Source organism: Amphiprion ocellaris, chromosome 4 (assembly GCF_022539595.1).
Source record: "Amphiprion ocellaris isolate individual 3 ecotype Okinawa chromosome 4, ASM2253959v1, whole genome shotgun sequence".
Taxonomy (NCBI): domain Eukaryota; kingdom Metazoa; phylum Chordata; class Actinopteri; family Pomacentridae; genus Amphiprion; species Amphiprion ocellaris.
The window spans coordinates 11,610,989-11,625,206 of record NC_072769.1 but is presented as its reverse complement, the minus strand read 5'-3'; the positions used below and the strand labels follow the sequence as shown (position 1 = coordinate 11,625,206).

The 14,218-nt window shown below is 39.3% G+C and overlaps 1 protein-coding gene across 2 annotated transcripts in view; it reads left to right on the top strand.

Moving 5' to 3' along the window:
• LOC111564240 (alpha-1,6-mannosylglycoprotein 6-beta-N-acetylglucosaminyltransferase B-like) overlaps window positions 1-14,218 on the top strand; it is a 161,116-nt gene that overhangs the window by 137,789 nt on the left and 9,109 nt on the right. For both annotated transcript variants that reach the window (XM_055010232.1, XM_055010233.1), the window contains exons 10-14: window positions 5,998-6,131; window positions 7,155-7,285; window positions 11,672-11,830; window positions 12,061-12,207; window positions 13,238-13,354. In XM_055010232.1, the coding sequence (XP_054866207.1) occupies window positions 5,998-6,131; window positions 7,155-7,285; window positions 11,672-11,830; window positions 12,061-12,207; window positions 13,238-13,354 (688 nt within the window). The remainder of the gene's footprint in view (window positions 1-5,997; window positions 6,132-7,154; window positions 7,286-11,671; window positions 11,831-12,060; window positions 12,208-13,237; window positions 13,355-14,218) is intronic.

The window sequence follows — 14,218 nt, the reverse complement described above, 5'->3', positions numbered from 1 at the left end:
CAGATGGAACAAAGAACATCAATATTGGCTTTCACGAGAGGATTCGCTTTCGTGATTTCAAATATATGAAAAAGAATGCGCGAGATCTTAAATAATTTGGAGAATCGGGAGAACATTTGTTACCGTGCAACAAGCTTGAAAGATTTTTACTCAGATTTACAATCAGGGAGGTGATATGTAACATACACAGTTCATCTGTTTTATCGTAAAAAAAAACAAACAAAAAAAACCACACATTTCTTTTGTCTTTCACCTCTACAGTGTTGCCTCTTTGTGCCTCACTGCTTCATGCATTCATCTTAACCCACCAATTCCACAACCCCCTGGAGGTTGAGAATAGGTCAATGACATACCTATTCACCTCTCTCTCTCTCTCTCTCTCTCTTTCTCCTTGTCTGGTCTGCTAGAGTCTTGCCTGGCGAAAGAAATCATTAATCAAGCGCTCTGAGCTTTGGGGCCCTTCAGCTCCCTTTAATTACTTTTGTTTTATGTTCCCACCAACGTCCACATTCATTTATTATGCCTGAACAGCACAGTGCTGTCCTGTCCGGTGGGTTGTGTGTGTGTGTGTGTGTGTGTGCGTGCCAGGGTGTATCAGCTGCATGTGTGTTGCTGGTAAAGATGCTGAAAGCTGATAGGAGATAGTCTTAAATCACACGCCCTCATCTGATAATAGGACTAGCATATTGATTTCCTCTGCGTGCTGAGGTCACTGCTCTGATAGAGGCGGATTGGAGGAGATATCCAGAGAGGGGAGACCTGGAACAGCACAAAAACAAAAACCTGACTAAGACTCAAGGCATGCAACAGTGCTTGTACTATAATGGAGGATAAATGATACATGGACAGAGGAGTTTTGTGCATCACTGTGCTTTAAAGCTCCACTGTGTAACATCTGAATAATGAAAACACTGCCTGTAGCACATATTAACTACTTTTGTTGTGCCTTTATTTCTAGTGTGCTACTGCACATGCCAGTTTAACCTGCATTTGTACAGTACAAGGTCACATGGTCTGTGTTTTAATTTAGTTTGTATTTAAAGTTTTAATACCTAATTACTCTTAATGGAAGACTTTGATCACTAGCAACACAGTTCTTAAAGCTGTGTATTAACAGAAATGTTACTAAAAGACTGCAACATATACGCAGTCACTGATTTGTACTGTCAAGACTAGTTTGTTAAATAATACTGGAGCATGTTGACAGTGTATGTTATGCTGGTGTATACATACCTATTCATTCTAAGATTATATGGTATTATATGTTACTGTCACAAACAAAAGTTTACATATACTTGTAAAGACCATGTATATTATGACAGTCTTGAGTTTCCAGTGACTCCTATAACTCTCAATTTTCTATGATGTTATCACTGAAACACACACACACGCACACACACACAAACAAACAGTCATGCATTTTGGTGGGTCTTTCATAGATTTATTATAGGTCTTCTGGAAATATGACTAAATCTGCTTGGTCAAAAATATACACTCAGCAAATTGATTTTCAGTTTTGGTGATGTAGAAAGATGTGTTTTTTTAATTTTCTTCGTCACATGGCCTCTTAACTTCTCATGAGTGATTATGATTGACTACAGCTAGTGACTCCTCTCAGCCAATTTAGTTATGAAACTCTCTTTAGATTCAGTCACTAAACAAAGGGAACATCTGAGGAGCTCAGCAAAGATCACAAAAAGCAAATCCTTGACTTGAACAAGACAGGAAAGTAACTTGGTAGTAACCATTTCAAAGCAGCTATAGATCCCCCAAATCATCTGTTTTAGGGTTTTTAAGTATTATCAAATAAATCTGTGAAAGAACCAAAATGCATGATTTTTTTGTGTGTGACAAAGAGGCATGTGACCTAATGGTCCCATCATAGAAAATCCAGAGTTATAGAACTCATTAGAAACTCAAGACTGCCATGAGATACATGGTCTCTACAAGTAAACTTTAGCTCACAACTGTACATACACAGTTACCACTGTAAAAACAACTGCCTTAGACACAGAGTTACATTATGTAATAATGAAATAAAATCAGTCATCAGACACTGAATTTCATGATTCTCGTGACCCAGACAAGAAAAAACACATCTCATTGAAGAAGACATACCAGCGAAATTTTGTATTTAAATAACTGAATGCAATGCTCTCAGATGCATCATCCAGTTTCTCTAAAGCTGCGATTGTTTCTCATTCCTCAGTGAAGCAAACAAGAGAAACAGAGAGAGACTGAGACTGGAGACAAAGAGAGAGACAGCAGAGGCCTCTGGGTCGACCGCAGTAAACTCGGCACAATCAACCAATAACCCTGCAGCGCAATGCTCTCACTCATGCAGTAAAAGAATATCTTGCATCTCACATTATCGCTGTGTTGGGTGTGGTGCACTGATGTGGGAAAATGTGTGACGAATGGTTTGCTGGCAGCATGTTGGGTAACAAATCTCTACCCCCTTCTATTTGAACAATCTCTGGACCGGAGGCACAGACTCAGTTGGCAAATTAAAATGCTTTAACATTGGGACTGTGCCACTTTAATCAGGCAATGAGCCAATTGAGAGTTATTGAAAAGATCTGTATTTGAACTGGAGTTGTGCGTAGATGTCTGCGTGGTGTGGTGCCGCACTGAGAGTCTGAGGGATGGAACTAACCCCGCTAGCTTTTTCTCTAAACGCAGGTGTCACACAAACACAAAGAGATACCAGCTCGGATTACCAAAGCTACACAAGTTTGGCATCAGCTGCTTCACTGATACTTTACAATCACTGGCTCATTTATCATCTGCTTGGCTACCAGCTGACTACTAATGTCCAATTCTATTCAAACAGGTGATCATTATAACTTGACTGTTGCTATGACAACGTTTTCTACGCAGGAGTGAGCAGCATGTTGAAACAGTAGTATTGTTAACAATGTGTAAACAAAAAATTAACATCAGTCAAAATTTTATTAGAGGAAAGAGAACATGGAGGATGCTGATTATATCTGTGACAGTATGCATGAAATTTCAAGGACTTATTCTGTTTTCTCAAAGAATCACTCAGGTTTGATTAACTGTGATTTATTTCAGATAATCATCAAGTTAAATGCATTCACATTTTACATAAGTTGGGCATGTTATTGCTGAATGATGGGTTGCATTTATTTCTAAAGTGCTCGAGCTCAGTTTTAAAGTTAATGCTGTTGTTCGCTGCAATCTTCTAACGCCTGACATTTACATCTCCAGACTGAGGGTTAAAGTGTGCCACCCTGCCCTATTCGCCCCTCACCCCCAGAGGACTGTTGAGCCTTGCTGAGCAGCCGTTTAACCCAGATTAGTCCCACGCTCTGATCTCCCGATAGAGATTCAGCTCAGCTACTCCTCCGCTTATGCCCTCTTCTTTCACTTTTTCCTCCTCCCTTCGGGACCTCTTATCTGGTGGCGGAAACATTTTCACCCTTTCAGAGCTGGTGATATGTGATAGCGCAGGTTGGAGAGAGGGAGGAAGGAAGGAAGACCAGGGCAGAGACAAATGGAAGCAACAGGTTTTTTTTAAATTAATAATTCATTGTCGGCTTTCCGTGACCCTTACAGAGAGACACATAGCGTTTGCTGCAGGATTTCATCCTCAGTGCCCCGAATAAACACTGATAAGTGTCAAACAAGACAGAGGTGTCACCTTGTCTTCAACAAGAATAAAATGTCCTGAAGGGATTTTTTTTTTTTTTTTTTTATTGTCTCAGCATTAAAGCTCATGAGATTTTAATAAGACACAAACAAACAACAAAAACCCACCCTTCTCTGTTCTGTTTGGTTCATACTATGACAGGATGTCAAACACACCACTGCCACTATTAATAATTATCCTTATTAACAATTGTTGGAGGTGTTTTAAAGACAAAAGATCAAACACCTCCTCATTGTTAAGCTTGCATTGCCAAACTGACGGGATAAGTTACCCAAAAAGGTTTTGCTGTGTGTTTATGAGAATCAAAACGCAAGGATGACAACACACCATTTACAAGTTTACAGGAAGAAATCCATCATAAGAGGAAACCAATTTCTCCTCTGTGAGCAGCACCAGCGGGCCGTAAGACAAAGCCACGAAAAAACACCTTTATTGTAGTGAGGAACTGATGTCATGGTAACAAATGTCATCTGATAAGAAAATTGTCAGTGGGGTTGCTAAGACGTGAAAGGTGAGGGATGGTCATTTGGCAGCTAAAGACGTTGGCACGGTGGTTTTCTGCAGGCGGTAGCTTCACAGCTCCATGATGCAGTTTCTAAAAATATTTGAATTGTGACATGTAATCATATTAAAATTTTAGCACGGGATGCCCAGGTAGCTCAACAGGTTGAGTGGGCGACACATAAACAGGGGCTATAGTTCCCAACGCAGCAGCCTGGGTTTGATTCCAGCTCACGACCTTCCTTCCCTGACCATTGTTTTCCCTATTTTCTTGTCTGCCTCTCTACTAACCTGTCTGATCAAGCCAACAAAAGGCCAAACTGTTAGCATGTGGAAATAGTTACCAGCGTACAGCTACAAAGCCTGGAAATGGTCTCTGACTTTATTAAACAGGTATGAAAGGAAATTAGCTTTGAAGTGCACTTCAGATCATCAGAATGTTTTTTATTGGACAGACTCTTCCTCTTTTACACACAGACACACACACAGACACACACACACACACACACACACACACACACAAAGTTGTCTGCCAAGAAAGAGTCTCAATGCTGAGGAAGTGGAGTCTGACCCGTTTAGTTTCTGCTAATCCCCCTGAGCTCACAGACAGGCCAGATTGAACGCAGTGACTGGTGTGGACAAGGGCATAGTGAGCTTTGTAAGTGTGTGTGCGTGTGCGCCCATGTGTGTGTGTATTAAAGAGTATGTCCACGTGTATGTGCACCTGCATGTGCGTGCCTGAATGATTCTGAAGTTCAGCTGTGCTTCAGTGCTCTGCTTTAAAGCGTTCACCTGGAAATGCTATCAGCAGCCTATTGCAACTCCAACCTCTAAAAGCAATGAAAATATATTTTTGTTGTCATTCCCATGTCAAACCTCCCACACTGCTGGTTGCCGTTTTTATTTTGGTTATTTGACTGCTTCTCTGTTTTTTCAGTTTTTCAGTTTCAACAATCCTGCAGCTACAAAATACTGTTATTGTTCTCCATTATGCTAATTTTCAAGTACTGTCTGTACTATATGTACTGTATTATCTTTTAAGACTGATAATTTGCAGCTGTAATATAGCATATTACTATCATCGTATAGTGTATTACCAGCATGAAGTACAGTCTACCTATGGTTCTGTTTAGTTTTTTATTTGTTTGTATTTTTAAAAATAAATTATTTAGTCTATCTAATCAGTTTACCCTAATATCTAGACTGATTATTGTTACCATTCTATGCTATTAGTGCCTTAAGCTTCTCATGAAAGCTGCGAACAGAATGATTTATACCACACATGGCACGATTTGCTAACATGAAAGAGCAGGGCAAGTTTGTGCTGCACTTTACATTCAAATTTTTGCTCACAATCTTAGTAATTTATACCATATGGGACAACGTCTGAGGTACAATGGTAAAGAAGTAATTATGCTGTGATGGAGATTGATGAAATGTCAGATTTTCTTGGTAAGACCTAAGATGATGTCATGTTAAAGATAAAATTACTGTTAACGCAACTGAAGAAAGCAACAAACAGCATAAAATGTAAAAATAATGTGTGAGGATCACACTCTTCGGTTCACAATATTTTAATTACTGCCAACTGTCTATGAAGCATTTATAAGCAATACATGAGCATTTTACTAACACAGTACATACAACAATATACAAAGACAATCAAATTATATTCCCTGATATGAAGCCTCCATAACTGATGCAAAAGCGGTTTCTGACGGCTGAATAATACTGTATAATATAGCTGTAATTATATATGTGCTTACACAAGCTGAGCTTTCACAGCATGAATGTATAAAAGAGGTTGTGTTGCACCTTTACAGATGTCATATCCGAGTGATTGACACATTTGGGACGGAGCCAGCATACAATCATGAGGAGTACGCAACCCTGCACGGCTACCGGACCAACTGGGGTTACTGGAACCTGAACGCCAGACAGTACATGACCATGTTCCGTAAGAACAAATTCACTTCCTCAACTTTCATTAACTCACTTTGATTGTATGCTACACACGCTGTCAATATAACTACGCTTTAAAGAATTCATTGTGTTGACTTGCACATTATATGTAGAATTCTTCATCAGTTCAAGTTTGTATTTTTGCATACACACACAGACCTGTCATCAACTGACAGTCATCCTAAATACGATGAAATGACTCCAGCGTTTTCACTTTCTTTGACAGGTCTGGCTGCTTGTTCACATTAATTTGGAGCAATGTGTTTAACGCAGCTATTTTCAGCAGCAGCACAGCTTCTAGCATCCCTTCAAGTTGTATCTGTGCTTTATCTCCTCTGTTCTTCTTTTTCTGTTACATGCTACACAATATGTCTGATCTGCTTTTTCAAAACCCCTCTTTACTGTGTCTCTTCACTTCCTGACTGAAACATTGCTTAACTCTCCTCCTCTCTCACATTCAGCTCTCACCACTGTGTAGTTGGCACTCAACAGCAGGATCATTATATCGTCGATATGTGGCCCTCTCTAGATGGCCACGTTTCGCACTGTCCAGAGCTGTAATGACTGAGTCAACCTTTATTAACTGCTCCATACTTGTAAGAGAGCAAGAAGAGCTGCCATTTATTCAATGCATGATACTGAATACCATAAAAATAAAAATAGTCTGCAACTGTGAGGGTACAATAAATACCGTTTTTACAGTTAATAGCTATGAAATCATAAGTGTACCTGGTCTCGTTTCTGTAAAATGCAAAAAGTCATGTAAAATACAGGACTCACATAGCCAACAGCAGCTGGCTTTATGACGGTCACTGTTCATAATACTAAAAGTGGCAATAATCACACTGACTGAGCCATTGAACTGAGCCATGGTGTTCTTTTCCTTTTTTCCAGCCTTATCAGTAACAATGCAAATTTTCTTTCTCCCATTCTCTCCTTCCCTCTTTGTGTTTTGTTTTCCCTCCACTTACTACTACTTTCCCTTGCTGCTCACACACATACACTGACACACATTCAGCTCACACACCAGACAACTCATTCATGGGCTTTGTTTCGGAGGAGCTGAATGAAACGGAGAAGAGGAGCATCCAGCAGAACAAAGTCAACAACATGGCTGTAGTGTACGGGAAAGAGGCCAGCATGTGGAAGGTACAGACAATGATACACACACACACACACACACACACACACACACACACAAAATACACAAAATAACATTCAGCTGATGCTACAGATCCTGTATTTGTACAAAAGCTTACTTTGGCAAGGGGTTGCTTCCTCTCTACAATAGTAGCAAACTGAAAGCTGTCTTAGTAAGTCTCTGTTACGGTTAATCTTTTGTGTAGTGCTCCTCTAGAATGTTTCCATTCAAAAACCATAAAGAATTTCCTGGAGGACACAGACGTTTATACAGCAAACGCATAAACTATTACACATATTTACATATATGTAAAGGTAGCCTTGCAAATGCACATATTCATGCACATATCCTTGGATGTATATAGGATGCAACCCTGCAAATGTATACATTGCATCTCATCTTCTAGATACAAGTACACAATATTGTGCAAATGTTTTAGACAAAACCAGACTAAACATAAATGTTTTCATTAATCGGTGAACTTAATACATTTTTCAGCAAGCAGTCAGTATTTGGTGTAACCTTTAAAGCAGCACCAGTTCTTCTGTAGTGAAACTTCTTAGCGATTTTTCAAGGTGCTTCGAGAACCGTTGTTTTTAGTGTCTTGGAGAACTTGCCACATTTCTTCCGTGATCTACAGCTTTTGAAGAGCTGTCCCAGATAGCATTTTTGAGACTTCAAAATAGAATCCTGCTTGGGACTGTTTTCTTAATTGTGCTCCTAATCACCTCCTCTGGATTTCTAACGATGCAAATAGTGTGTCTGCTCCCGCCTGCACTCGCAAACATTCTGACCATTTACCCCCACACACTAAAGACTTCCATTGATTTTGTGTCTGTTCCTGACCCACAGGGAAAATGGTAAGTAATAACACAGAGGAATTACGATTACATTTACTGGAGTTACAGTTATCCTAGTGCAGTAAGTACACATTTATTGCACTTGTTGAAAGTATCTTGTTTAATCTGTGCAGAATGGAGTGTTTTATCCTTAAAAGAGGCCTAACACTGACCAAGGAGAATGGGGCCGCTATGTCGCCACAACCCAGAGATGTCAGATTTGTGCCTGTTATATATTAATATTTTGCACATTAGTAGCAACAAATTTCAGTTCTTTTCCTTCTTAGTCATCCTTTGCTTTTGTACTGCAGGAACTCGCTTTAATCTTCTTGTCAACTTAATTTATTGACTTCTAGTTAGTGCTAAATCCACGAACCTGTAGTTTATTTTTTGGCGGCCCACTTCCATCTTCAGCAAAAAAAATTTTGCATTTGTAAGATTTGCACTCGGTCTTATGGGGAATCAACAGAGGCAACATGTGCACATAAGCTAAGACAAAGTTATTATTTAATGTTTTCAGGTAATTGCTGAAGTGGCTGTAGATGTGATATCTGACGTTCACTGGATGCCACCAGAACCACAACGCTTTCCACAATTTCCACATTTTGAAATTCTTCCACAGACTGTAACCAGTCATTTGACTTTTTCAACAGAGCTGTGATGCACTAAGATTAAATGTCCTGTTTAATAACTGATGCTGAATTACTATTTCCCATTTCCTGGACTGATTTGAGCATAAGGTACTATTACAGCGATCAACGCTTACACATACTCAGGTCAGAGCTGCTCTGTTACTTCATGATGGTGAGATCACGGTTCAGTGGGAGTCATACTATGAGTTACAGGATTCCTTTTGGTCACTGAAGATTGTTCTTTGTGAGTCTGGCTGTTTATTTATTGTCATCTGGTCAGATATTCAGATCAGATGCCTCCTGATGGTTTTGCATGAAGAAGAAGTATCCTTACATCTAAAGTTCACAAAACATTATCACTGGTAAAAGTATGTTTGTTTTAGTGTTGATGTATGCCAACACACACATTCACACAATAGTTAAGACCATATGCATCGTATTTCATACCTTGCTATTTGCACTATTATAGTTCAGGTTCATGCAGCTCTATATACACATTACTGTGCAGCTTTACTTTACAGGCAATCTCCCTCTCAAAAGCAGCCTGCTTGTTCATTTGCATAATGTGGAGAAGCACAGTTGCAATGCCTCCACTGTAAAAATGGATATAAAGATGTTTTCGCTGCCATTTCTTTCTGCTGTCTGTCTGCACAATTCCCTGGATGCCTTTATAGTTCTTGCTTGTGAAATAGACGAGCTTAAAAGAGCGATGAGGGGTTATGAAAGAACAATAATCTGAAAAGGCTTGGTGAAAAGGGCAGAAAATGCCATGTCTAATTTTTGCCTCCTCTTTCTTTTTTGTTTCAACCATTGTTGCAGTGTTGTTTATGTGCAATTGTGTCTGGATTTACTTTTCTCTTTTTGTTTCTTTCTGTCTTGTGGCGGACCATTATTATCCCTGCCTGGATGCTCATTAGCTTCAGGTAAGAGCCTGTTACTTTCACCAAATATCCTGTTATGTCCATCTCACAGCTTATGCATATCCAAAAAACTGAAATTATTCTGTCCTGATTAGGGTTCATAGCACATGGGTGAAAATGCCCTTCGCTGCCAAGTCCCTGGTTTGACTTCTGGCTGGCTGAACATTGGCTGCATGTCATTCGCGTGCTCCCTTTTACATATTTTCAAACTTTACATAATTATTCAATAAAAGGCAAAATTAAATTTTTTTTTAAATATTTCAGAGTTAGCAGAAAGTAAGTACACCTGGTGGACTGTGAGGCAGCGACTTTTTCTGAATGGTTGACAGTCTGCAGTGAGCAGGCAGGATTATGCAGAGTTTGAACTAAATGACTGTTGACTTAAATGGTAGCACTTAGGTCACATTCATACTGGCTTGTAAAGCTGGGAGGCTATAGAGTTGTGGGGGGTGTTGAGGAAGGGCAGAAGTAAACATGTTTATATCTGACCTGGTTATATGTTACACCTCCATGTTTAGTACAACCGCAAAATGCAATTAAAATGCAATTGTTTTTTACCATTTCATCAATTTGATATAAATGCAACTTCACATCTACAACAGCATGTCGGCTATGTAGTATTTCTTCACAGTGTAGCAGATAGTCTTGTGCTATCAGTTGTAAGGAAATGACTCTTAGTGGATTTAGGGAAGTTTACACCTTACCTCCCACAGCAAACATTACATAACACAACATTATGTTCACCATATGCATTGATTAGACTTAAATCCTTCAAACATCTTTTCTTGTGAAAAGAACATACAGTCTGAGGATGAGGATCACACATATAATACTACCAGCTGTGTAATACATCACAAGGAAGAGTAACTATGTTTGGTACAGCTCAGTAGTCCTGCTTTCTTTTTGTATCTCTTAACATGTCATGCAAGCACAAATCAACATGTTAATGGACTCCAAGCCCTTTTTAAAACTGCATTACAGGAAATGAGGTGAGAGACAAAAACCAGCACAGCAGAACATACTTATTACCACTCCTAATCCAATGCACATTGAGAGAGTTAACTTGGACACACACACAGCGAGACAAAGAATCGCAAGTGCAAGCTATGGAATCTGCGCTCTTCCCTGGCTGTGTTTCTCCTGCTAATTCATTGTCGTTGTCTGCTGCACTTAGCGCTTGAGCTAATCTCCTAATTGGCTGGGAAAATCCTCACAGAGGAAGCTATCGATTGCTACAGCCTCCAATTATGGCTCTGCGGGGGGGCCACGGCACAGAAGGATACAGTAAGCTACTTAACACCAGCTGGCTGGTCAATACTCCGGTCGAGGTTACGCTCCATTCACATGATTAAGTTTTGGTTGTTAACTGATGCTAGTTGGTTTTTGTTCTCCCAGCCATCATGCTCAAACTTGACTTATATTTTGGAGAAAATAAGCAGAGATGAATACACAGCTGTGAGTAAGTGCAAATAATGCTTTATTGCATGTCATACCCACATAATCCCCAGTGCAATTATACTGTAACAAAGAGACCTATTTGAGTTTAATGGCAGTCCTTTTTCTCTGCTCAAATGAATGTTTCTTTTAGTAAACTGTCTGTCGATATCAAGGACAGATGATTTTTCTTTTTTGAACTTTCAATACTAAACCTCTACAAAAGCAGATTCTGCATCTCAGGGTCAGAAGTAATGGAATGGCCAGGGACCTCATTGTGTGTCAATGTGTTGTTTCTGAATACAAAAGAGGTTTTTTTATGTCAATGAGAAACAAAGTCTTGAATGCTAAGAGATACTCACAAAATGATATCAAAACTTGACAGCTACACTCTCAGACAGCTTACACAAGGATAAAAAACAAAAAAGACTCAGCACAGGGTACACACAATTTCAGATTCATGTTTCTCACTGTGCTCTTCTTCTCTGAACAGCTCTTTTTGCATCCACCCTTCTGTCTTGTCTCCTCACTGCTGATCTCACCAACCCAATCTTTGTCTCCTCTTCCAGCAGGGTAAGGAGGGTTTCCTGCAGATTCTCCACAGGTACATGGAAGTCCACGGCACAGTGTACTATGAGACCCAGAGACCTCCAGAGGTTCCTGCCTTTGTGAAGAACCACGGCCTACTGCCCCAACATGAGCTCCAGCAACTACTGCGCAAGGCCAAGGCAAGACTGAAGAAAACATTACCTGCACACATACTTTATCTGCTGAATCCGCACAACTACTGTCATTCACAGTGAACACGGATTCTTCATCTGCAGCTTCATTCTTACAGGCCTACACGATGTATTTCTTAAATTTCTTCAGAAACTGGTTTTGGCAAATGCACGGTACATGGCACACCACTGTAAATGATCTATAAACATTCAACTATTTCTGATTGTTTCTTTTCTAGCTCTTCATTGGTTTCGGTTTCCCCTACGAAGGCCCAGCTCCTCTCGAAGCAATAGCTAATGGTTGCATTTTCCTACAGCCCAAATTCCACCCGCCTCACAGCTCATTAAATCATGAGTTTTTCAGAGGCAAGCCCACGTCTCGAGAGGTAAGTTCGTTATGTTTTTTTCTTCCCACCATCAGCTAGTGAATATTTAATTAATTATCTGAGTAGATAGGAGGAAATGCATTTTATGTATTTTGATTTCTAATAATTATAGAAGTGAATCTGAGGGAATGTTCACATGTAAAGTCCTACACTGCAATAATATCCCAAAATAAATAATAAACAATAACCTTTGCCTTTCCACTATTTCTAGGCAGCATGTCCCCAGTTATTTGATAGTTACTTTAATGATTACAAAAGTCAAATTTTATATGTAGTTTCTGGAAGCACAATAATGACATTACTGCACATATTCTGCTATGAGATGATAAAACACACAAAAAAATGTTTTATTATTTTTTTTTTTTTTTTTTTTTTTTTTAACATTTGTAAACAGATCAGACTTCTTAATAACAGTAAAAAAAAATGTCCAGATAGCTGTGATGAAGCTCAGGAGTCAAACTGAGAACAAAAGATTAAACTGGGATTTTATGTGACAGCTGACCTGTCTAAAGTGTAGAAATGTACACAATGTTATTTTCTGTCTTTTCGAATCGATCCTGTCTCCACGTGGGGATAATTTATAATTCTATCAATAAATATGTACATAATGTACATACAGTACATGCACACAGAACTCATATGCGTCCTGTTGTTGTTGTTGTTGAATCAAAGCTGAAAATGCATGTCAGGTGTTTTCGGATTTTTCAGAGGTCTGTGTGTGCTCTCTGTCAAAGTTTTCTTGTCCTTTGCGCTCTCTGTGATGTTTATGGACAGTTGTTGGTGCTGAAATGTGGAAAATGTTTGATGTTCAGTCTTTGTCTTGTGCACAGACCAACTTGTTTAACCTATTTTTGTTTTCATGAAGGAGGAGCGCTAAGGCTTCCTGAGAGACTATTCTAATTTGAGATTTGTTCAAGCTGCATGAGAGTATGAGACAAAGACTGAAATCAGGTGTCTCTCACCAAAAGCGTAGGAATTAGCTACCCTGCCTTAGAGCTCTTACTGTAGGTCCCGTCTGTGTTTTCTGTAGGTATTCTCCCAGCACCCGTATGCAGAGCAGTACATCGGCAGACCTCATGTCATGACAGTGGACTACAACAACTCCCTGGAGTTTGACTCTGCTATCAGGGAAATTATGAGGATGGAGGTACATACACATACAGTGAAAAACACTTTGTTGTTCAAGGGCTAATAACAAAATATCTGTCTCTTCTCTTCTCAGATGGATATGTCAGGATATAGAAAGTCCTTTATCTGGCTCATATCATTCAACGTTTAGATCTTTTCGTGTGTGCAAAATATACTGAGAAACAGAAAGATGCAAAGTGAGTTCAGAGCCAGGATCAACTAAACATCTGCACAGCAACAAAAACTCTCTGTTCTCATTAAAATAGAAGACCCGTGTGCCAAGCAGGCAAATTTGCACTCTCAAGGATCCAAAGTATAAAGCATTTATATTCAAACTTGAGCTATGTTACAAAAGTTAAAATGTTATCTTTATAGAAAACAAAGTTGCAAGTGGATCAAGTTTATGAGTTTTTGAGAGATGAAGCTGTGGATCACTGCACAACATAGAAAGTACCGTCTCAGCCAGTATTCCAGTACAGAAAAAAATCGTCCTCGTGTCTTGTCTTGTCTTGTCTTGAAACAGTACCATGGTTGTCAATAATATATCCAGTTTGCATTATTTAAGGTATTTTTAGAGCTATGAAGTGATGTATTTGAAGAAAATGCGCTTATTGCATTCACTACTGTCGCCAAATGTCATCCCATGAATCATATATATCTTTTCCATGTGTTATATATTGTGTTTCATAATAAATTCAGGACACAGTAACACTCCTACAGAGCATCAATCTCTGATTCATAAAGAGAACCGAGGGATCGTGTGCAACAGGAAGACAGCTGTCTGTGTGATCCTTTAAACATTCTGTAATAATTTGTGCCATCAGCAGATTAGAGGTATTGTGTATGGAGATTAGACAAAAGGTGATGTCGTTACTGTCGACTG